The 25,071-nt window shown below is 48.9% G+C and overlaps 1 protein-coding gene across 16 annotated transcripts in view; it reads right to left on the bottom strand.

Annotated features, from left to right (window-relative positions):
• The window catches only part of LOC103346711 (uncharacterized), a 107,250-nt gene that overhangs the window by 5,989 nt on the left and 76,190 nt on the right, over window positions 1-25,071 (bottom strand). For 10 of the 16 annotated variants that reach the window (XM_070064713.1, XM_070064724.1, XM_070064710.1 and 7 more), the window contains 23 exons: window positions 24,687-24,799; window positions 22,264-22,364; window positions 21,524-21,721; window positions 20,168-20,264; window positions 19,214-19,422; window positions 18,005-18,056; window positions 17,023-17,198; window positions 15,942-15,990; window positions 15,151-15,332; window positions 14,009-14,072; window positions 13,044-13,225; window positions 11,950-12,019; window positions 10,621-10,802; window positions 9,640-9,704; window positions 8,612-8,801; window positions 8,121-8,190; window positions 7,099-7,280; window positions 5,957-6,026; window positions 5,096-5,277; window positions 3,607-3,676; window positions 2,938-3,119; window positions 1,998-2,067; window positions 1,010-1,215 (listed from right to left, as the gene is read on the bottom strand). In XM_070064713.1, coding sequence (XP_069920814.1) covers window positions 1,010-1,215; window positions 1,998-2,067; window positions 2,938-3,119; window positions 3,607-3,676; window positions 5,096-5,277; window positions 5,957-6,026; window positions 7,099-7,280; window positions 8,121-8,190; window positions 8,612-8,801; window positions 9,640-9,704; window positions 10,621-10,802; window positions 11,950-12,019; window positions 13,044-13,225; window positions 14,009-14,072; window positions 15,151-15,332; window positions 15,942-15,990; window positions 17,023-17,198; window positions 18,005-18,056; window positions 19,214-19,422; window positions 20,168-20,264; window positions 21,524-21,721; window positions 22,264-22,364; window positions 24,687-24,697 — 2,860 coding nt within the window. In that variant the 5' untranslated portion in view covers window positions 24,698-24,799. The other 6 variants (XM_070064722.1, XM_070064723.1, XM_070064719.1 and 3 more) reach the window with 5 other exon arrangements.

The raw sequence follows: 25,071 nt of genomic DNA, 5'->3' as shown, positions 1-25,071 counted from the left end.
GGCCTAGTAAAGCACAGGTACCACACCATATTCTAGCATCTTCCTAAGAAAGGTGTGGTCACATGACCTTGGTCAGCCACTGCCTCACTCCCAGGAGGGCAGGCCTGCAATGGCAAGTCCTCTGCCTGACAATGCAGCCCTCCCTTTCTTGGGAGTGTTTCATCACACACAACAGGCATATCATGATCTTCCACAAGTGGTCAGCTGTTTTCAATCATATGGGCCCTTGGCCTATGAGTTAGATATGTTCTAAGAGACCAACCACACAATGAGAAGCTCATCCCATCCTACAGCCATGGTGGGAACTCCCAGGCTCACACACCCTGCTGCAATATGAATATGTGAACCCCTCAGAGCTTCACACTACTAAGACTTTTGGTGCTATGCAGACACTGTGTCCCTTAGTGAACCTTGAGAGGCAATAGGCCAGCACTGGCTACCACAGGATGGAGCCCTCAGGACATGGTCCAGGGTTCCAGATGAGGTATGACATCACCACAGTAGGAATAAGAGAGACAGTATGGCCCTGTTCAAAGGGATGTGATTAAGATCTCAGTTCAGCAAGGTGACCAGAAGTATAGCTGGCCTAGTGGGCAGACATTGTCTTTGCAAATTGCTGGGGCAGAGGTCTCACAGAAAAGTCTGCCACTGGCAAAAGGCATCCCACTCTTCCAAGAGGAGCCTTAGAAAAATACCTTGTCGCATGCATGAGCACAGGCTCATGGTGGATCGATGCCACAACATCTGCCTTAGGCACAGTGACACAGCCGGCTTTGGTGCCAGAAAGTGGAGAATAACCTGGGCTCTGAGGTTAAGAAACACCTGCCTACACTAAACAGTTGCTGCAAACTCCACACAAGGTTCTGCCTCAGTCCACCTCAATGAAGTCTAGTGGATAGCCTAAGATTTCAGACCTTTTCCAGAGTGTTGCAGAAAGCAGGCCAAGGGTTTATGGGTGTACTCCTGTGGTTTGGCTGCCCTGCACCAAGTTTCACATCAAAGAACTCACCCACAATGGCCTCAGCACAGCAGATGGGCTGCTGGGTTGTAGGGTGCCAGGCTCCAGCCCAGGCCTGGACTGGTGCTTCAGGATCATCCATCCAAATTGCACAGAGCATGTAGGACCCATCATCCTTGAGAATAGGCACAATGACATCTGGCCCTTCCAGTGGGGGTGGATCTTCACACACCCTGAGGTGTGATGCAGAGCAGAGGCTGGGAGGGGTGGAAAAGATGAGGGCTTAACACAAGGTCATTCAGTTCCAACCCAGTCCCACCAATCCCTCCTAGCAGTCTGAAAGGGTTGTCACCCAAGAGACAGGATTATCCTCTAAGATCGATCTGATCTAAATCATCCTCTGGTTCAGACAACATGAGCCTTCACATGGACAGGGCAGACACATTAGAATGCAGAGGGGCTGGGACAGGAAGATAGGAGGAGAGGAAGCTGTCAGTAGAAGGCTTGAAGGAGGAGCACAGGGTGCTGGTGCCCACTCTCACAGCCCCCTGAGGACAATGAAGCACAAGCCAGCCAGAAGCAAGTTGTCTAGTTTCAGGGAAAAGATTCTCATTAATGTGAAATGCTCCAACCCAGGGAAAGTACTTCAACAGCCCAGACAACCCCAGGATGGGTCCCATTTCTGCCAGAACTGTGCAGTGCATCCCTGTCTTTATCATCGTATTGCAGGGTTGCTAATGAAGGAAAAGAAGAGGGGCTGAGGGAGTTGCCCTCAGTTTTTAGAGAGGCCACACAGAAGCAGTGGCACGAGGAATGACCTCAACGGGAGACTGGGCCCAGGAATATTTGTGCAGGTGTCCAAAGGAGGATAAGTGATGGCATCTGGCAGGATTTGGGGTCCACCTCAGCACATGGAGCCTTCAAGAGGTGCTCCAGAGCATTTGTAGGAAGAGATTTGAGTGGGGCAATTTCTCTTCTCCCACGTCTTCCATCTCTAGGGGTCCCTAGTAAAGCCCCCTCAACCCATCTCTAGGTTTACCTCTGATTAGCCTCGGCCTGGTCTGCAGGTGCCACCACACCTTCCTCCTCTTGAAATGAGGGCTCTTCCACTGCAAAGATGTGCAAATGGGGCAGGACACGGCAAATGAGATGATAAGCAAATGTGAGGGTATGCTAAAGCACAGGTACCACCTACTGTCACACCAGATTCCAAGAATATCTATGCTGTCTGGTTGTGGTACTATCTTGGTTAGCAACAGAACCAAACCATAAGGACATGCATGTTTTGACAAGTCCCCTGCCCAACAATGGAAATCTCCCTCCCTGTTTGAGAGTGTGTCAACTCACTCATCGGGCATCCTGATCTCCCACAGGGGTCAGCCACATTCAATCCCCTGGCTCTCTTAGGTGTCTCAGTGTTCAACTGCACAATTAGAGGCTCATCTGATCCTGCAGGCAATGTGGGGACTCCCTGGTTACTATCCCCTGCCATAAAATGAACATGGGAAACCCATAGAGCTTCCCACACACAGGCGCCTTTTGGTGCCATGCAGACACTGTGGTCCTAGTGGATCCCGAGATGCACGGGGCCAGCATTGACAACCTCAGGATGGAACCCCCAGTACATGGTTAAGTGTTCCAGAGGGGAAGTGCAGTCTCCACCAGGGGAACAAGAGAATGAACAGCCCACTTCAAGAGCATCTGGTTAAGATCTTGGGCTGAGAAGGTAGCCGGGAGTACAGATTTCCTGGGAGAAATGGCAGGGTCATGGCACAGGGCTGGGGCAAGAAACACCTGCCTAGACTACATCCATGCTGCAAACCCCACCCAGGGTTCTGCCTTAGTCCATCCAGATGTAGCCCTGGGGAAAGCCTACTACAACACCACCTTTCCCCAGGGGCTTAGAGCAAGCAACTAGGGTCATTGGGATGCTCATAGGTTTATCATACCTGCAACAAGAATCATATCAATGGACTCACCCAAAGTGTCCTCAGCACTGCAGATGGGCTGCTGGGTTGTAAAGTGCCAGGCCCCAGCCCAGGCCTGGACTGGTGCTTCAGGCTCATCAGCCCAATATCCACAGAGCAGGTAGGATCCATCTTCCTTGAGGATAGGCACGATGGCATCTGGCCCTTCCAGTGGGGGTGGATCTCCACACACCCTGAGGTGTGAATGCAGAGGGCAGGACAAGAGGGGAGGAAAAGATGAGGGCTTAACACAAAGTCATTCAGTTGCAGCCCAGCACTGCTAACCCTTCCTAGCTCTCAGAAAGAGTCTTTCACCAATAGAGACAGGAGCACTCTCTAAGAGCCATCTGATCTAGATCCTCCCCTTGTTCAGACAAAGAGACCCTTCACAGGATTGGGCAGACACAGCAGGATGCAGAGAGGATGGGACAGGAAGACAGAAGGAGAGGTCGCTGTCAATAGAAGGCCAGAAAGCATTCTAGGAGCAGAGGGCTCTGGTGTCCCTCTCCCAGACCCCTGGGGCCAGCCTCACCACATGGAACTTTGAAGAGGTACTCGCAGAATATTCATGGGAGGAGCTTTGAATGGTAAATATTGCTTATGGGGCACATTCTCTCCTCCCCATGTCTGCCATCTCCAGGAGTCCATAATAAATAACCCCCACCCCATCTGCCGACTTACCTGGGTATAGCCTCGGCCTGCTCTGCAGATGCTGAGTCCCCTTCCTCCTTTTTGCAGGAGGGATCTTCCACTGCAGAGAGTGCAAATGGGGCAGGATGTGGTCAATGGGATGACATGTACATGAGATGGCATAAAGTAAGGCACCACCGTCACACAGCTTCTGAAGACACCTATGCTGTCAAGTTGTGGAACTGCCTGTGTTAGCCACAGCCTCACTCACAGGAGGACAAGCCTGGAATGGCAAGTCCTCTGTCTAATAATGTAGCCCTCCCTCCCTACCTGGGAAGTTTTTCATAACACAAAACAGGCATCCTGATCTTCCACAAGTGGTCAGCTATTTTCAACCATATGTGTCCTTGGCCTGTGAGTCAGATATGTTCCTTTTTTTTTTTTGACAGGCAGAGTGGACAGTGAGAGAGAGAGACAGAGAGAAAGGTCTTCCTTTGCCGTTGGTTCACCCTCCAATGGCCGCCGCGGCCGGCACGCTGCGGCCGGCGCACCGCGCTGATCCGATGGCAGGAGCCAGGAGCCAGGTGCTTTTCCTGGTCTCCCCTGGGGTGCAGGGCCCAAGCACCTGGGCCATCCTCCACTGCACTCCCTGGCCACAGCAGAGAGCTGGCCTGGAAGAGGGGCAACTGGGACAGAATCCGGCGCCCCGACCGGGACTAGAACCCGGTGTGCTGGCGCCGCTAGGCGGAGGATTAGCCTAGTGAGCCGCGGCGCCGGCCCAGATATGTTCTAAGAGACCAAACATACAATGGGAGGACCATCCCATGTAACATCCAAAGTGGGAGATTCCCAGGCACACACACTCTGCTGCAATATGAACATGTGAATCCAATAGGGGCTCACAGCACTGAAGTCTTTCGGTGCCAGGCAGACACTTTGCCCCTTAGAGCATCCAGATAGACACGAGGCCAGCACTGACTACTTCAGGATGGAACCCTCAATACATGGCTGAGGATTCCTGATTTGGAATGACATCACCACAGTGGGAACGTGAGAGAGTGTGACCCTACTCAGCAGGATCTGGTGGAGATCTCAGGCTGAGAAAGTAGCCAGAATAGCTGTCCTGGCAGGCATGTAGTGTCTTGGTAACCAAATGGGGCAGAGGTTTCACAAGGAAGCCTGCACTGATAAAAGGCATCCCACTCTTCAAGTGGAGGCCTGGAAGAAAACCCTGTCACATGAATGAGCACAGGCTCCAAAGCCCGGGCCAAGCCATCACACCTGCTTTGGGCACAGTGACATGGTCAGATTCATTGCTGAGCATGGGGCATAACATGGGGATCTCAGGTTAAATAACACATGCCTAAATTAGTGCAGCAAACTCTACCCCAGGTTCTGTCTCTGTCAATCTAGATCTGCCCCATGGTTCAGCCTACCCCATCACAATCTTTTCCAGCAGTGTTCAAGAAAGCAGGACAGGGTGACCAGGTGCACTCAGGAGGTTTATCAGGTCTGCAGCTAGTCACATCAAAGGACTCACCCGCAATGGCTTCAGCACAGCAAATGGGCTTCTGGGTTGCAAGGTGCCAGGGCTCAGCACAGGCCTGGGCTGGTGCTTCAGACTCATCAGCCCAAAATCCACAGAGCAGGTAGGATCCGTCACCCTTGAAGATAGGCACGATGACATCTGGCCCTTCCAGTGGGGGTGGATCTTCACCCACCCTGAGGTGTGAATGCAGAGGGCAGGACAAGAGGGGAGGAAAAGAGGAAGGCTTAACACAAAGTCATTCAGTTGCAATCCAGTCCCCCCAATCCTTCCTCCCTGTCCAAAAGTGTCTGTCACCCAACAGAGACAAGATCGTCCCTTAAGAGCCATCTGATCTAGAGCCTCCCTTGGTGCAGTCAAAGTGAACCGTCACATGGACAGTGCAGACCCAACAGAACACGGGGAGGATGGGACAGGAAGATAGAAGGAGAGGAGGCTGTAGGCAATTGTCAGAAGGCATGCTGAAGAGCAGAGGGCCCTGGGGCACCTCTTGTCAACCCCTGGAGACAGAAAAGGACAAGGGATGCTGATGAGGGACAAGCAGTGGGGCTGAGGGAGTGGCCCTTCACTTTTTAGGAAAAGCACACAGAAGCAGTGGTATTAGGAATGATCTAGATAGGTGACTGGTTTCCAGGGAAACTTATGCAGGTGTCCAGGGGAAGATAACTGGGCAGTGACCTGGGCAGCAGCACAGTGTAACTCAGCACATGGGGATTTCAAGAGGTGTGCCAGGTCTTCCTGGGGAGGAGCAATGAATGTTTTAAAAATCTCACAGGGCACTTTTTCTCACCCCATTTCTGCCATCACCAGATAGCCATACCATACTAAAAACCCTGGAGCCAGCTGTCAACTTACCTGGACATAGCCTCAGCCTGATCTGAGGATGCCCCCTTGACTTTCTCCTTTTTGTTTGAGGAGTCTTCCACTGCAAAGGAGTGCAAATGGGGCAGGGCATGGTAAATGAGATGACATGCAAATGCAATGGGCTAGTAAGGCACAGGTATCACAACTGTCCCACCATATTCTGAGTAAATCTGTACTGTCTGGTTGTGGCACAGCCTTGGATAGTGACAGCCTAATTAACAAGAGGACATGCCAGTAATGCTCAAGTCCTCTGACTAACAATGCTGCTCTACCTCCTTTTGGGGGTGTTTCACAACACACAACAGGAACCTTAACCTTCCCAATTGGTCAGCCATTTTCAACATTTTTTGTCCTTGGCCTGTGAGTCAGATATGTTCTAAGAGACCAAACACACAATGGGAGGACCGTCCCACACAGCAGCCAATGTAGGAGACTCCCAGGCTCACACACTCTGCTGCAATATGAACATGGGAAACCCAAGGAGCTTCACACCATTGAAGTCTTTTGGTGCCATGCAGACACCGTGCCCCTTAGTGAATCCTGAGAGGCTCGAGGCCAGCATGGGTAATTTCAGATAGAACCCTTAGTACATGGTCCCGGGCTTCAGATAAGGGGTGATGTCACACAAAGGAAATAAGAGAGACAGTGTGGTCCTGTTTAGCGGGGGTGTGGTTAAGAACTCAGGCTGAGAAGGTAAGCCAAGACTACAGCTGTCCTGGCAGGCATGCAGTATCTTAGCCATGGTTGGGGCAGAGGTCTCACAGGGAAGCCTACAACTGGCCAAAGACATCCCACTCTACCAAGTAAGGCCTAGGAAAAAAACCCGCCCCATGCATGAGCATAGTATATATCGCTGGATCCATGCCACCACACCTGCCTCGGGTGCCGACATGACCGGCTTTGGTGCCAGAAAATGGAGCATAACCTTGGGCTCTGAGGTTATGAGACACCTGCCTGTAATACATCTTTGCTACAAATTCCACCAAGATTCTACTTCAGACCATCTAGATTGAGCTAAGGGACTTCTTACCAAATCAGGACATTTTCTCTGGGGGTTAGAACAAGCAGGCCAGTGTCACTGAGGTACAATCAGGTTTGGCAGGTCTGAAGCAAGATCAAATCAAAGGACTCACCCACAATGGCCTCAGCACAGCAGAGGGGTTGCCGGGTTGTAAAGTGCCAGGCCCTAGCCCAGGCCTGGTCTGGTGCTTCAGGTTCATCTGCCCAATATGCACAGAGCAGGTAGGACCCATCATCCTTGAGGACAGGCACGATGGCATCTGGCCCTTCCAGTGGGGGTGGATCTCCACACACCCTGAGGTGTGAATGCAGAGGGGAGGATGGAAGAGGTAGAAAACATGAAGGGTTAACACAAGGTCATTCAGTTCCAACCCATTTCCACCAAACCATCCTAGCAATCTGAGAGATCTGTCATCCAATAGGGACAGGACCAACCACTAACAGCCATATGATCTAGATCCTCCCCTGATCCAAAGTGAGCCTTCATTGGATAGGGAAGACCCAGCAGAAGGCAGAGAGTATGGGACAGGAAGACAGAAGGAGAGGAGGCTGGCAGCCAACGGCCAGAAGACACACTGAGGAGCAGAGGGCTCTGGTGCCCACTCTCAAAACCCCCTGGGGACAGAGAAGGACAAGCTGGCCAGAAGCCAGATGTCTAGTTGCAGGGAACAGAATCCCCTTGTCATGGAATGTTGCCACCCAGCTAAAGCACCTGAGCTCCCCGGACTACCTCAGGATGTGTCCTAATTACATCAGCACTGTAGCATGCATCCGGGCATTGGAATCCCTGTCTATGAATGTAACACAGGGATGCCGATGAAGGACAAGAAGAGGGGCCAAGGGAGAGGCCTCTCACTTTAATGGAGGCCACACAGAAGCAGCGGCATTAGAAATGACCTGGACTGCTGACTCGTTCCCAAGGTAACTATGCAGGTGTTCAGTGGATGTTGGGGGGAGTTGACTGGACAGTCTTTGGGGACCTCAACAGCACATGGAGGTTTGGAGAGCTGCTCTCAGAGTCTCTGTGGGAGGAGTTTTGAATGGTATAAATGGCCCTTGGGGCACATTCTCTCCTTCCTGTGTGCAATCTCCAGATGTCCATGCTGAAACACCCTGAACCCATCTGAACGTTTACCTGGGGATAGCCTCGGCCTGGTCTGTAGATGCCAACTCCACTTCCTCCTTTTGGTGGTAGGGGTTTTCCACTGCAGAGAGTACAAATGGGGCCGGATGTGGTAACCAGGATGATATGCAAATGCGATGGCACAGTAAAGCTCAGGTACTGCCCCCCATCACACAACTTACAGAGACATCCATGCCGTCTAGTTGTGGCATTACCTGTGCTAAAAAGAGTGTCATGTCCAGGAACACACGCTTCCAATGGCAAGTCTTTGCCAACCAAAGGAAAACTCCCTCCCAGGGACTCTGAGGTTAAGAAACACCTGCCTACATGACATGTGTGCTGTAGCCCCACCCAGTGTTCTGCATTTGTCCATACAGATGTAGCCATGTGATTGCCTACCCATCACCTCCTTTCCTGGGGGGTTACAGCAAGTAGGTCAGAGTTATTGGGGTGGTCTCAGGAGGTTTGGCAGGTCTCAGCAAGATTCCCATCAAAGGACTCACCCACAATGGCCTCAGCACAGCAGATGGGCTGCTGGGTTGTAGGGTTCCAGGCCCCAGCACAGGCCCAGATTGGAGCTTCAACATCATCATCTGCCCAAAATCCACAGAGCATGTAGGACCCATCATCCTTGAGGATAGGTACGATGACATCTGGCCCTTCCAGTGGGGGTGGATCTCCACACACCCTGAGGTGTGAATGCAGAGGGGAAGATGAGAGGGGTGGAAAAGTTGAGGGCTTAACACAAAGTCACTCAGTTCCAACCCAGACCCATCTAACCTTCCTAGCATTCTGAAAGCATTTTTCATCCAATAGGGATGGGGCCATCCTCCAAGAGCATTGTGATCTTGATATCCCTCATGTTCAAAAAGCACCTTCCCATGGATAGGGCAGACCCAGTAGAATGCAGAGAGGAAAGGACAGGAGATAGAAGTAGAGGAGGCTGGGAGCAGAAGGCCAGAAGTCACACTGAGGTCAGAGGGCTCTGGTGCCCCCCCTTACAGCTCCCTGGAGATAGAAAAGTAGGACACACTGACCAAAAGCCAGTTGTCTAGTTTCAGGGAAAAGAAGCCCCTTTGTGTGGAATGCTCCCAACCGCCTAAAGCACTTTGGCACCCCAGACCACCTTAGTATTGAGTCCCATTTCCTGCAGCACTGTGGAGTGTATCTGTGCACTGGACATTCTCTATCTTAATTACTATACTGCAGGGATGCTGATGAGGGACAAGCAGAGGGCTGAAGGAGGGGTGCCTGACATTTTATTGAGGACACACAGGAGCAGGGGCATGAGGAATGACCTGGACAGTTAAATGGCTCCTAGGGAAACTTAGAGAGGTATCTAATTGAGGTTAAGGGGGTGGTGAACTGGACAGTGTTTGGGGCCCACCTCAGCACATGGAGCTTGCAAGAGGTGTTCCCAGAGATTTCATGGGAGGAAATGACTCATGGGGCACAGTCTCTCCTCCCCGTGTCTGCAATCTCCACATGTCCATACTAAAACACCCTCAATCCATCTGTAGATTCACCTGAGGTTTGCCTCGGCCAGGTCTGGAGATGCCACCTCTCCTTTCTCCTTTTGGTTTGAGGCATCTTCTACTGCATAGGAAAGCAAATGGGGCAGGACATGGTAAATGAGATGGCATTTACCAAAAAGAATTCCCTCCCTGTCTGGGGAGTGTGACACCCCACACATATCATCCTGATCTTACATACATAGTCAGTCACTTTCAACCATGTCAGTCAATGGCCTTTTTGTCTGAATGTTTTAAGAGACCAACCACATGATGGAAGACTTGTCCCATTCAACAGCCACTAGAGTGGGGCTCCCTAGCTCATACACTCTGCTGCCATATGATCATATGAATCCCATCGAGCTTCACACACACAGGAACCTTCTGGTGCCATGCAGACACTGTGCTTCTTGGTGGATCCTGAGAGGCACGAGGCCAGCACCAGCTACCCCAGGATGGAACCCTCAGAACATGCCCAGGATTCCAGATGAGGACTGCAGTCACCACAAGGGGAACAAGGGAAGGAATGGCCCAGGTCACGGGCATCTGGTTAAGGTCTCAGGCCAAGAACATAGCCAGGACTATAACTGGCCTGGCAGGCATGCAGTGTCATGACACATAGTTGGGACAGATGTCTCACAGGAGATCCTGGCACTGGCCAAAGGCATCCAACTCTTCCATGGGTAGGCCTAGAATAAACCTGTCATGTGTATGACTTCAAGCTGGGGCTATGCCATCACACTTGACTCTGGTGCAGCATCTTGGCTGGTTTCAGTGCCAGAAAGGAGAACATAACCTGGGACTCCAAGGTTAAGAGACACCTGCCCACAATTATTTTGTTCCCCTTCACCCAGGGTTCTGCCTCTGTCCATTCAGATGTAGCCATGGGACAGCCACATCACCACCTTCCCTGGGGGAGTTACAGAAAGCAGGCCAGGGTTATTGGGGTGCACTCAGGAGCTTTGGTAGGGCAACAGCAAGATTCAAATCAAAGGACTTACCCACAATGGCCTCAGCACAGCAGATGGGCTGCTGGGTTGTAAGGTGCCAAGGCTCAGCAGAAACCTGCACTGGTGTTTCAGACCCATCAGCCCAATATCCACAGAGCATGTAGGATCTGTCATCCTTCAGGATAGGCAGGATGACATCTGGCCTTTCCAGTGGGGGTGGATCTCCACACACCCTGAGGTGTGAGTGCAGAGAGGAGAGGAGGGTGGAAAAGATGAGGGCTTAACATAAAGTCATTCAGTTCCAACCCAGTCCCACTAAATCTTGCAAGGAGTTTGAAAGGTTGTTACCCAACAGGGACAGGATTATCCTCTAAGAGCTATCTGATCTGGATCATCCCCAGGTTCAGATAAAGTGAGTTTTCACATGGATAGGGAAGACTCAGTAGAACTTAGGGAAGACTGCACAGGAAGACAGAAGGAAGGCCGGAAGCCATGCAGAGGAGCAGAGGTCTCTAGCACCCATTCTCAGACCCTGGGGACAGAAAAGGACAAGCTGGCCAGAAGCCACTTCTCTAGCTTCAGGGAAAAGAATCAGCTTTATGGAATTCTGCCACCCAGCTAAACTACTTTAGTATCCTCAACCACCTCGGGATTGAGTCTCACTTCTGTCAGCCCTGTGGAGCGTGTCAGTGCATTGGACATTCCCTGTCTTTATCAACATACTGCATCAATGTTGATGAGGGACACTTTTATTTTTATTTATTTATTTTTTTTGACAGGCAGAGTGGACAGTGAGAGAGAGAGACAGAGAGAAAGGTCTTCCTTTGCCGTTGGTTCACCCTCCAATGGCTGCCGTGGCCAGCGCACTGCGCTGATCTGATGGCAGGAGCCAGGTACTTATCCTGGTCTCCCATGGGGTGCATGGCCCAAGTACTTGGGCCATCCTCCACTGTACTCCCTGGCCACAGCAGAGAGCTGGACTGGAAGAGGGGCAACCAGGACAGAATCCGGTACCCCGACCGGGACTAGAACCTGGTGTGCTGGCGTCACAAGGCGGAGGATTAGCCTAGTGAGCCATGGCGCCAGCAAGGGACACTTTTAATGGAGGCCGCATGAAACAGTACATTAGGAATAAACCGGACTGGTGACTGGTTCTGTGAGAAATTTATGCAGCTGTCCAATGGAAGTTGGAGAGAGGTGGCTGACCTGAACAGTGTTTGAGGCCCACTACAGCACAGGGTGCTTGCAAGAGTTGCTCCCAGAGTCTTGTGGGAGGAGCTTTCCATGGTATAAATGGCTCACAGGAAACGTTCCCTCCTTCCAGTGTTGCCTTATCCAGATGGCCATGATAAAACACCCTCAACCCATCTGTAGACTTACCTGGGGATAGGCTCGGTCTGGACTGCAGTTGCCACCTCCCCTTCCTCCTTTTTGTAGGAAAGGTCTTCCACTGCAAAAAGGGCCATTGGGGCCGGATGTGGTAAGTGTGATGACATGTAAATGAGATGGCATCATAAAGCTCAGGGGCTGCCCACTGTCACGGAGCTTCCAAGGACACCCATGCTGCCTGGTTGTTTCACTGCCTATGCTAATAAGAGCCTCACACCCATGTGGACATGGCCTGCAGTGGCAAGTCTACTGCCAACCCAAGGAGAACTCTCTCCCCATCTGGGGAGTGTGGTATCCCACACTTTAGGCATCCTGGTCTTCCACAAGGGGGAAGCAGCCATCAGCCATCTGGGTCCTCAGTCTGTGTGCTCTAAGAGACTGACTGCACAACATGGGGCTAGTCCCAGGCTCATATGAGCACCCTGCCACAACATAAACATGTGAAGCCCATAGATCTTCACACACACTGGAACATTTTGATTCCATGTAGCACTGTGGCACTTAGTGGATCCTGACAGGCAAAAGGTCAGCAGAGGCTACCCCAGGGTGGAACCCTCTGCACATGGCCCAGGGTTCCAGATGAGGAGTGATGACAATAGAACGGGAATGAGAGAGACAGCATGGCCTAGTTCAGGGGCATCAGGTTAGGATCTCAGGCCGAGAAAGTAGCCATGATTACAGTTCCCATCAGGCATGCAGTGTTATGTCACATGGTTGGGGCAGGGGTCTCACAGGGAAGCCTGCCACTGCCCAAAGGCATCCTGCTCATCCAATTCACAAGCATGAGTGAGCACAGGCTGCATAGCTGGAGCCATGCCATCACTCTGGCCTCTGCTACATAGACATGGATGGGTCCAGTGCAGGAATACAGAGCATAATCTGGGCTCTGAGGTTAAGAAACACCTGATGACACTACATCTGTGCTTTGAACTCCATCCAGGGTTCTCCCATAGTCCACTCAGATGTAGCCAGGGGACAGCCTCTCACATCACCACCTGTCCTTGGCAGGTTAGATCAAGCAGTGCATTGGGGTGCACTCAGGAGATTTGGCAAGTCTGCAGCAAGAGTCAAATCAGAGGACTCACCCACAATGGCCTCAGCACAGCAGAGGGGCTGCTGGATTGTACATTTCACAGTCTCAGACCAGGCCTGGGCTGGTGCTTCAGGCTCATCAGCCCAAAATCCACAGAGCAGGTAGGATCCATCTTCTTTGAGGATGGGCACGATGGTGTCTGGCCCTTCCAGTGGGGGTGGATCTCCACACACCCTGAGGTGTGAATGCAGAGGGGAGGATGGAAGAGGTGGAAAAGATGAGGGCTCAGCACAAGGTCATTCAGTTCCAACCCAGTTCCACCAAACCTTCCTAGCAGTCCAGAAAGGTCTGTTAATCAAAGGGACAGGACCATCCTCTATGAGCCATCCAATCTAGATCTTCCCCTTGTTCAGACAAAGTGAGTTTTCACAAAGATAGGGCAGACCCAGCAGGACATAGAGAGGGTTAGACAGAAACACAGGAGCAGAGGATGCTGTCAGCTAAAGGCCAGAAGGCACATCAGGAGCAAAGGGCTCTGGTGCCCCTCTTCCAGCACCCTTGGGACAGGAAAGAACAAGCTTGCCAGAAGCCAGTTGTCTAGTTTCAGGGAATAGAATCCCCTTGGCGCTCAATGTCCCAATAAAGCTAAAGCACTTTAATACCCCAGACCACCTTGGGACTGTGTGCCCATTTCTGTGAGCACTGTGGAGTGTGTCAGGGCATTGGACATTCCCTGTCTTTGTCATTGTACTGCAGGGATGTGGATGAGGGACAAGTTTATGAATGCCACACAGAAGCAGTTCATTCCCAGGGGAACTTATGCAGTTGTCCAGCGAGGTTAAGGACACAGTGTTTGGGGCCTGACTCAGCACATGGATTTTCCAAGAGGTGCTCCCGGAGTCTTCATGGGAGGACCTTTGAGTGGTATAAATGGCTCTCAGGGCACTTCTCTCCTCTCCGTGTCTGCCACCTCCACATGTCCATACAAAAATACCCTCAGCCCATCTGTAGATTTACCTGGGGATAACCTCAGCTCTGTCTGCAGATACCACTTCGTCCTTTTGGGAGGAGGTATCATACCCTGCAAAGGAGAAAAATGAGCAGGAAATGGTAAATGAGATGACATGCAAATGCTATGGCAAAGTAAAGTACAAGTACTGTGCAATGTCCCATTAGCATCTGAGGACTTCTATGCTGTCTGCCTGTGGCACTGCCTCTGTTAGCAACTGTCTCATTCCCAGGAGGTCATGCCTACAGTGGCAAGTCCTCTGTCAATAAATGGAGACCTCCCTCCCTGTCTGGGTAGCATGTTATCCCACACAATAGGCATCCTGATGTTCCACAAGTGGTCAGCCACTTTCCTCACTAAGGGTCCCTGGCTATGTGTCAGGTGTGCTCTAAGAGAATAAATACAACATAGGAGGCTCATACCAACTGCCTCCCCCCTGTACATCAACTAATGGGAGCTATGGGCTCTAAGGGTCAAATGCCTTAGGGTATTTGGGATGGACAAGTGTAACCCACGAGTCTCCCATTCATTGGAGTCCTTGCAGTTATGCAGGGTTTGCAGGGTTTGCAGGGTAGCCTGATAGGCATGAAAATTACACTGGATGCTTCAAGATGGAACTTCAAGACATGGCCAAGGGTTCTACATCAGTGAGGTGTGAAGTCAACATGGAAGACAGAGTATAGACTGGTTCAGGGAGATCTGGGTAAGATCATGTGCTGAAAGCTGGTCATGATGGCAGCTACCCTGGCAGCCATGCAGTGTCATGGCATGTGGCTAGGGCAGAGATCTCACAAGAAAGACTGCCACTGCACACAAAAACAATTCCATTATCCCAAGTGGAGGCCTGGCAGAAACCATGCCACATGCATTTTAAAGGCTCCATGGCCATTGCAGGGGCCTCAGGCAAGGAGACCCAACAGGGGCTTTGAGGACAAAGGTGTTTGTGACCCAGGGATATGAGGCTAACACAAAGGTGTAGACCCATGCTATCGTTATGTTGCAAACTCCATCCTCACACCTGCCTCCATCCATCCACATGTGCCCTTAGGATTTCCCACCACATCACACCTTTCACCAGAGGGCCAAGGATGTTACGGTGAATGCAGGAACTCCAGAAGGGCTGCAGCAAGATTCCCAGTGGGACACTCACCCTCAATGGCCTCTATCCAGTGGATGGACTGCTGGGCTAAGGGCTGCTGGACCCTGGCCCAGGCCTGGAACAGTATTTCCAGCTTGTCCCCCCAGGAGGCATGCCACATGTAAGGTGCATCTGCAAGGTGTGTGCATGCCATGATGCGATGCCCTTCAGCTAGAGATCGGCTTTCACACAATCTGAAGTGCAAATGTAGAGGGGAGATGGAAAGGATGAGGGTTTAACACACAGGCATTCCTGTCCACCCCAGTCCCACCTGGCTTTCCTAGCAGGAAGAAAGGGTCTGTCATTCATTGAAAACATGCCATCATCTAAGAGCCATTGGACTGTGAACTTCCCATTCTGAGACAAAGTGAGCCTTCACAGGGAATGGACAGACCCAACAGGATGCAGATTCAATGCAGGACTCCTGGCCCCATTTCCTTCAGCACTGGGGCATGACCCAAGACATTGGCCACTTCCGTCCTTATCAAAGTCCCATGGGGACACTGAGGAAGGAGAAGCAGAGAGGCCTAGGGAAGGGCTCCCCAATTTTTATGGAGGCCACACAAGCTGTGAAAGCAGCAATGGCCTGGAAACATGACTGGATCCCAGGCCACCACATGCAGATGTCCAATGGAGGTGGGAGGTGGGGATCCACCTCAGCACATGGAGAAAAGTGGAGCTACCAGAGTCGTCAGAATGAGCTCTGAGGGGGTAATTACTCCGTGGGGCCCATTCTCTCCTCCCCATGCCTTCTACCTCCAAATGTCCATACCAAAGAACCCTCCATCCATCTGTAGACTTACACAGGTTTGGCTTCATGTGGCACTCTGTCCTCAAGGGAATTCCCATAGACTACAATAAAATTTAGATAGGGAAGTTGCTGTGAGACAAAGAGCCCAATTATAGGTCAGAACAGCCCCAGAGGCCCAGGGAGATGCCTGCTGACAGCTGTCTTGGTGGCCTTTGCCCATTAACAGGGGACCACTTCTCTCTTCCAGTCTGCCTGCCTCCTGCATATCAGGCATCCCCAAACTCCAAAAGGGATCAGCTGCTGTTTGGCCCTGTGGGATCACTGCAAATGGCCCAGCTGGTTTCTTCCTCAACAGCTGCCCTAAAGAGCCTCCCCACAACTGACAGCCAGGCCTTTGTGGTTCTCATGTTGCAGTGTGCCATAGGTTGGATGGGGAAAGCCCTGGAACCTATTCCCATAGGGGTTTTTAGGGTCATGAACAGACCCCAAATGTTAGGGACCTGTGAGAATCATAATGATCGGACTGGTTCCCTCCACATGGCAATCAGTGGTATGGCCAAGGGCTCTAGATAAGGAAAGAGTGACATCAACTCAATGTGGGAGAGTGACATGCTGTGTCTCAGTTTAGAGGTTTTGGGTCTTTCGTGAGATCACGAGTGGAGAGGGTAGCTTTGATGATAGTGGCCCCTACAGGTAGTGTGTCATAGCATGTGACTGGGACAGGGATCTCACAAGGAAGACTGCCACTGGCCACTTAGGATCCACTAGTACAAGTGTAGGCTTGGAACACACCATGCCATGTGCACAGGGCTGATGCACACCACACTGGGATCCACAAACTGCTGCCATGTTGTCACCCCTGCTAGAGGAGCTGCAGCACAGCAGTGTGCTGAGGAAAACCACCCTTTGGGGAAGCAGAGCTACTGGGTGAACACACAGGTGTAGACCCACATGACATCTTTGTTTCAAACTCCCTCTGGGGGTTCTTAGGCTTTCCTTTCTAGTCCAACTAGAGCAGCCCATCCATTTCCCAACCACGCCAGGGTCTTTGTGAGAGCAGGGCAAGTATGCTGGGGTTTACTCCTTACCCTAAGTGGCACTGGAAGCACCATCCCCCCGGTTGGTGTACTCACCTCCAAACCTTGTGCACCACGAGCACTCTTCCAGCACTATCGTCCAGCCACCACCAGGATAATGCTGCTGCATAACCAGCTTGGCTTTCATGACGATGCACCAACAATATTCACCCATGATCAGCCCTGGTACCAACTCAGGCTCTACTTGAGGTGGAAAGCACCCACTGATCCTGCTGGATTAGGAAGGGTGGAGAAGTTATCATGGTAGTTAAGGTACCAGAGGGCCCTATCAGGCCTGCATCACAGGCAGGTTGATTCTGCCACCAATGAAAATGGGCCTTTCAGCTAACAGCTGTCTGAGCAGGATCCTCCCCTTGCTGAGCAAAGTGAGGAACTGCAGGACGTGGAGGCACAGCACGAGCTACAGGTGGAGGCACCAGAAAAAGGATGGAGAGATGGTGTTGGAAGATGGCCAGGATTCCAGCTGAAGAACAAAGAGCTGTGATGCTCAGTAATGGAATCCTCATGACACTCAGATACAAGCAGAACAAATAGTGTTTGTCACATTCGACAAAATCAGTTGAATATTACTAATCTCAGGTGTGGTAATATACCTGCTACAGCACAGTGGGCTTCTAGTTCTGTGGCCACCCTGCTGTCTTTCTAACATTTTGGTATGGTATTTTCCCCTGTACTTCTTTCTATCAGCCATCTCCATAAACACAGAGATGAGAAAAAAAAGAAGAAGAAGATAAGGAACCCTGTCTTTTAATCTATGCACAACAGAAGTAATAACTGCAGGAGACCCCTGTAAAGTCCAGTTGATCTGAAGCAACCTAATGGAGACCACATGGGTGTTTGAGGAAGAAATGGCAATCTCTATGGGTGCGAAAATGATTACAATAATACTCTTCATAGAGAAACAGTGTGATCACCTAGGGTGTGTGAAATCCTTCCATTCAGCATATTCAGTTTCTCCCTAAAATATTAGTCCCCAGATGTCAATATCAATGAAATATCCATGATTCCTTAGTCTTACCTGGGGCAGATTAAGTCCCAGCAACCACCCTTCATTTGCGTCATTTCTTTTGCTGCAAATAAATTCCAACAGGGACGGTCAAATTAGGGAGGTCCTAGTACATGTGCAATCCAGTTCCCAACAATGACACAGTAATACCCATAAACTCTATTTGACAATGGCATACTGTGAGAGAAATATTTCATGTGCTGACCCTTTGAGCAAAACCTTCTTGGCATGAAAATCAATATCCAGACCTCTTTGTCTTGAAAACAATGAACCTCATCTTTTCCCCGCTAATTCTGGGAAACTACCCTATCTGCATTCTAAAAGAATTAAAAGTTATTCACTTTTCTCCTGTTAGAATGCCAGGATGTAGATGACTTAGAGGAATCTATACACTGAGGTGAGACTGAGGATGAGATATATTCAATTTCTTCTCAAGATTAGTCTTCGATGCTTCACAGAAACAGTTGTCATTCATGACCACTACAAGCTACAGTGGTCATTGTTGCCTCTGGAAATCTTGGAAGTATGGGAGTGGCTTCAATTTTATGTCCTAGGTTTAGATGGATAATGAGCTGGAAGAAGAGAACTTAAAAGATACAGAGGATGGGCTATGTTTGGAGAAATGTGGGTTATGTCTGCAACAGAGATGTAGACAAGATGCCTCTGGCAGTGTGCAAGCATAGATCATCAAGAGACAGGTTCTACTGCCTCAAGTATATGTAACGATGCCACATGGCAAAGGCTGTGTCTTATTTAAAATACATGTGTAATTGTTCCTAATGGCAATGCCACAACTGCCAGGCAAACATTTCATGGGCCCACTCCATAGAAGAGGAAACAGAAATACAGAAATCAACGATCTTTCTACAATCAGTGAAAACAGTGCTGAGGACACAGGTGGGCCCTTTCACTCTCAGCACAGGGCTCAATCTCCCTCTTACAAGCCGCCACCTGCCCCAACCCCCTTCCTGTCCTTTCAAACTGGATGGATACAGCATCTTGATCAAAGGCCACCTGCACTGGGGAAAATGGAGACTTCTGCAATGCTAGGAACTTCAAGCCTGTGCGTTTCTCACTCTAGTTCTCATCCAGAATTCCTGATCATGTCATGGCCACAGATATCTCAATGAAAACAAGGTAGCAGGAAAATGTCTCCTGCAGGGAAGTGGAGTCTCCTGTAAATTTGAGACTTTCTGAAATCAGAGCCTGAGGTCCCCTTACCCAGGCTACATTTGTAGACAAGATGCTTTTCCAGCCTGACGTGAACAACCAGTGGCTCCAGCAAGCCCCGTTTGTGGTGGCTGTCAGGGTCATGCTGGGTGAGGAGGGCTCTGGGATGTAGGCTGAGATGACTAATCTGTGTCTGTTTTCTTGACTTCTTACGTAGCCGGCACCGCTTGCGGGTGCGTGCCTTATTTACATGGCATTTCCTAAGGTAGGACAGGAGAGAAAATGTAAGGATAGAAATATGTGCATGATACCATCTCTGTATTTCAACAGATTTCATGGAGAATTCTCTCACAGAGCCCTGCAAACAGCAGCACTGACAGGTTCGGGTAAATGCTTGTGGTGAAGAAGACAAAACGAGAGCTTCCCCTGTGTTAGAGGGTGACCCTGTGTTCAGTCCACATTGCCAGGACTCTTCCTTCATCCCCCACACACAACAGCTCCTTTAGCTGCTAACTTCAACCACAGGCATTTCCAAGTAAAACACATAGCCCACTGCAGTGACTGAACACCAAGGCGCACTCAGATGCATGTCCCTTGTTACTGGTGTTCTTCAGAAAGAAATGAAAGGCTGGCAGGGTCAATCTTAGACAATATCCTCAATCAGGAGGTGATGGTGATCTAGAGAGAATGACACGGTGATGACAACACATCATGTGCATACCACGCCATGCGTTGCTCACTATCCTCTGGTTAGTTATGAGAATTTGAACTCAAGAAATTCCTTGTTTTTTGAAAGAGGAAAGGAAGCTTTGATAAGCACCACAGCCCATCATGTAGTATTTTCATTGTTGTGCACATGTTTTATAAATATTTATGAGATAGGTCCCCAACATGTAAATTCCTGCCCTTCTCCTGATGCAAGTCTGTTTCCCCAGCTGAGCTGGCCCACTTCACTGATACCACATATATCTTCCTCCTGCTTGTAATGCCCGAAGCCCCACTTACTTGAACTCGGCAGGTGCCAGCTTCTCAAGCTGTGGAGTTCCAAGTGCTGGCTTCTCCCTTAGCCTGGATTGAATCACCTCTTGGCCCTCACCATAATCTGAAACAGACACACGTGCCTCAGTGGACAGCTGGACACGCAGCCGAGGTCACTGTCTCTAGGGAGGAGCCACTCTAGTACCATGCTCCAGGTAAGCATTTCTTCATCTTTGTCTCTCCACCTCCCAACAACAGGATATCTGATAATCCCCCATTTAGAGTGAACAGTGTTTCAAGGTGAATGGTGACCTGACAAGGCAGTTCAACTGGTATTTGACAGAATCAGAATTCCCTTCCACTAAGCTGTGACTGAATCATGGCAGAGTAGTTAGCACACCTTGCAGATTTTTAAGTCAAGCACTAACTTGTAGCATGAAGCAGTGACCTCCAGTATGGTTGGTAAAGTACACTAGCACTGGGGATAGTGGTTCTTCTGTGCTGAGAAGTTCAACTTTCATGTTTGGGGAGTTTCCAAAGACAAAATCACAGCTAAGTAGAATTGTGTAAAAACAGTGCTAAACACCCAAAGGCCCTGAAAGAAATATACACACCTACTAATACAGCTCCTGTTAAATTAGAAAAAAAATGAAAAGGAATGAATAAATCTACTCCAGGCCAGGAATTGCCTTACATATTGTACAAAAAATATATCCCATATTTCATGGCAACAATTTACAGAGGTAGGAATTATGACAGCACTTGTGGGAACCGAGGAGGGGTCTAAGGCATGCAGAGATTGGCAAGTTGGAGAAAAGCCCAGGGAGGGTCTCCGAGTCCCTGCTCTACATTCTGCTCTGTGCTACCGCAAAGACTCAGGAGCCTTCTTCCTCTTCGAGAAGAGCTTTTGTTCCATGAGTGGGTTTCCCCCTGACCAGGGCAGTCCCTGGTCTAGACAATGTCATTTACAAGTACCACAATGTCAGCACAGACTCCATTAGCACCTATAACAGAGATCTTGTGGACTCTTCACATTTCTCTGTGTGACCAGCACAAGGATTTGCCAACTGGAACTCAAAAGAAGCTTGAATTGAGTAGAAGTTCATTAGCCCCATACATGAAACCCACACCAGCTGGTACAGGACAAAGAGGTTGCCAGTTAACTGACATCTCACCCCACACTTAAAGGAAACATGGAAAAGTTGTTGAACTAGTGCCTTGGTTATTCCAAATTGACATGAAAATAGCTTATACAGTTCTCAGAGTATTGTAACAATGGATTTTCTTAGGATAAAGGGAAGAACCAAACCTAGAAAGCCTTTATTTTCTCAGAGGGACCAAATCATCATTTACCACTTTAGTGAGAGGACCTATGGAACTCACTGTTTTCCTCTTGGTGGAGGATGAAGCTGAAATGACGAACTATCTCTTTCAGATCTTGTATTTCCCGCTGGTTCTCTGCTAGTCGGCAACGCGATGCCTGGTTACACACAACCATATTATTTTTATTGGCTGGATCGGACGAAGGGCTCAGTGGTACTGCCATTCTGATGGTTCTGGCAGACCAGGGGGCTCCAGAGACTAGGTGGAAGATACCCAAGAACAGAATGAGTTACAACAAATGACATTCAATAGCTCTAATGAGGGCTGGGGGATGACAACAGCCATATTTCTGAACTTACTGTTGGGAAACACCCCACAGAACTTCAAAGTCTTCAATCAAAATCCTGTCACTATTAAGTGATCAACACTCAGCTTTTAAGCGACTTCTTATTACTCAGTCACTGTCACAAGTGAGAAAATGAACTCCCTGCTTGCCAGCTTGCCAAGTAACTGTTGGAAGTAGCAATAGCAGAATGAGAAGATGGCCGGTACTGGAATGTTAGGAGTTGTTGACTTCCTGTTGCCAAGGATACCTGGTCCCTTCTTAAAGGCACCACCAACTCATTCCTCATTCTCAGGAGCAGCGCGCCCAGTGCTGATTTTAAACACCTGCATTTTCCACTAGGAAAATCTAAGCACATTTCCCACTCTCCCTCCCTCCCTGTGGTGGAAAACACTAAGGAAGAATTCATTTCCAAACAAGTGTTATTTTCTCAAAGCACTCTCAGGAAGTCACTCACCCTGCCTTTCTGTTAAAATGGGTCTCCAGGCTTTTCCTCCAGGGAGACATGTCACATGATAAACTACCAAGATGCTCTTCTCTGGGTTTCTGCAAGCCTTTCTATAGCCATTAAATAGTGTAGGGTCAGAAAGCAGAGTAAAGCAAGTACAGAATGAAAAAAATAATAATTTGTGTCCTGTTCTGTCTCAAAATATTTTTGGCTCTACTCAATGTTGTAATGGCTTCTTTTCCCTCACACGGCAGCATGTTGCCATTTCACACTACTAAAATCAGTTAGACCTCCCTACATCCTAAGTCCTTCCTCAGACTTTGGGGGCATTGTTTTGTTTTCAATGTCATTAAATACAGCATTTCCTACTTGTCACTTGCATGTTTTGTTCTAAACCCAAAAGAGATCATTTTAAAGATACCAAGGCACTCCAATAGTTTATCTGTATTCTCCTGCATACACATAGTCACCATCTATGTCTAGAATAGATATGAAGCTGATGCTACTTTTTAGATGTTTTCCTTTGGTTCCAACACATATAGAGTTGAACAGGGCCCAGTGGTAGTTCTTATGCAATGTTAACTGATAGATTTTTTTTCTTATATGGTTGAACCTTATTGAATGATGGCTGAATTCCACTAAAAATCACTGTTAACACTGAGCATGCTTTTGTGTTGCCTGGTGATCCACCGTGTGCATGTGCAGTACAAGCTGATACTGTGGTGGGAACACTCACCTTCTCACTCTCTTGGCTTCCATTCCCAACCAGCTTTCATGAACCTCAGACTTAGGGGACTCTCCTGGAGTCCAGGTTTCTTCAGTTCAGCTGCTGGACTTATCTAACTTGGGGAGGCAAGTGGACTGACATTGGGATGCTGAATATTCCTCTTCAAGTAGAGGAAGAAGTGGAATGGATTGAATACTTTCTAAAGCCTCTCTACCCACCCTACACTGTCTCCCAAAGACACTGTATAATGGTATCATTTTGTGAGATGAATGAAAGGTTTCTTTTAAAATTTATTTTCTTGTGTCAGTGGACTTGACATTCAGTGGCAGAGAGTAATATATATCAAAACCTTCCTTGTCAAAATGACAATCATGGGGAACACAAAGTCACATATCTCAATCTCACACAAGGATGAGCTTGGGCAGTGCTAGTAAAAGATCATTATAACAGTAACAACTACTTGAGTAGCATATGCCAGGCCTCTGGCTAAGTACTCTACACGTGATGGCATTTCATTCTCACTACAATCCTTGAGACAGCAGTGTAAGCAGAAGCAAACACACCTACAGGAGAGGGACAGGCAGTACCTTTTTAGCCAGGTTTATTTTTTTTTTAACTTTTATTTAATGAATATAAATTTCCAAAGTACAGCTTATGGATTACATTGGCTTCCCCCCATAATGTCCCTCCCACCCACAACCCTCCCCTTTCCCACTCCCTCTCCCCTTCCATTCACATCAAGATTCATTTTCGATTCTCTTTATATACAGAAGATCAGTTTAGCATACATTAAGTAAAGATTTCAACAGTTTTCTCCCACACAGAAACATAAAGTGAAAAATACTGTTTGAGAACTAGTTATAGCATTAAATCACAATGTACAGCACACTAAGGACAGAGATCCTACATGAGGAGTAAGTACACAGTGACTCCTGTTGTTGACTTAACAAATTGACACTCTTGTTTATGGCCTCAGTAATCACCCTAGGCTCTTTTTTAGCCAGGTTTGAATGTTTGTGTTTCACTGGTTCATGCAGAGCTATCAGTGAACCAGAGAAGTATTCATTGCAGCATCATTTGCCTGTACAGAGGACTGCACTCCTGGATCATCAGGAGCAAAGTGCACAGGCGTCTGCAGCATTCTTCCGTATGACATGAAACTACTCCGGCGACATAGACTATCCTTTAGGATATCAAGAGAAGTACAAGACTTGAGTCTTCATTTGAATGGCTTTCCTGGAATCCACTCTTTAATACTTAGCATTCCCTCTGAAGACTTTTGGTTTTTAGACCCACAATATATGCATATAGAGAATATTTTACTCTTAGAAAGATGGAATCAGTGGCTTAGGCTTTCTTCCCTGAACCGAGAATTGTTCTGATTTCTATAGAGACTAAATAAGTATACAAGTAATACTTCCTCATACTTATTAGAGCAAAGGAGTTATCAGGTTGGAACCCTCTGATGTCACTGAATTCACATGTGGTGGGATGATTATTATTTCAAATGCATTCAACTTGTGAGGAAAGCATTGCATTTCCACTTGCTGCTGATGTACAAAACAAGGTGGAGTGAGTATTGCCCAGGTCCCCCTGATGTGAGAACTGGAGCCAGATCTCAGCTACAGATCCCTCTACCTGCAAATTCCTTAAAACATTTCCAATTAAGTTGACAGAAGTCTTTCCACATGGGTACATCACTTACCTCTGCCTCATTTCTGCTAAAAGCCATTGACAAATTCAAAATTTTCATCTGAGGTTTGTCACAATGGATCGTCAGCACCACATTCTGGCCACTCACTATTAATTGGAGATGCACTGTTGGATAAAGATGCAGGGAACAAGAGAGGAGTGAGGGTGATATTTGGCACTAGGATTAAGATACTGCTTGTAAAGACATACTCTATATCACTGGCTGGGCAAACATCGCAGTTCAGTTTCCTCTTTCCAATTCCTGGGAGAAAGATTGGAAAATACTGCCATCAATGTGGGGGTCCTGAATTAAGGTCTATTCTTCGTTCTTAAGGCTGGCCCAGGCCAAGCTGTTGCAGGCATTAGTATAGTAACACAGAGGATGGGAAATCTCCCTC

Source organism: Oryctolagus cuniculus, chromosome 19 (assembly GCF_964237555.1).
Source record: "Oryctolagus cuniculus chromosome 19, mOryCun1.1, whole genome shotgun sequence".
In the NCBI taxonomy this organism is placed as follows: domain Eukaryota; kingdom Metazoa; phylum Chordata; class Mammalia; order Lagomorpha; family Leporidae; genus Oryctolagus; species Oryctolagus cuniculus.
This window is presented reverse-complemented; position numbering and strand designations above follow the sequence as displayed.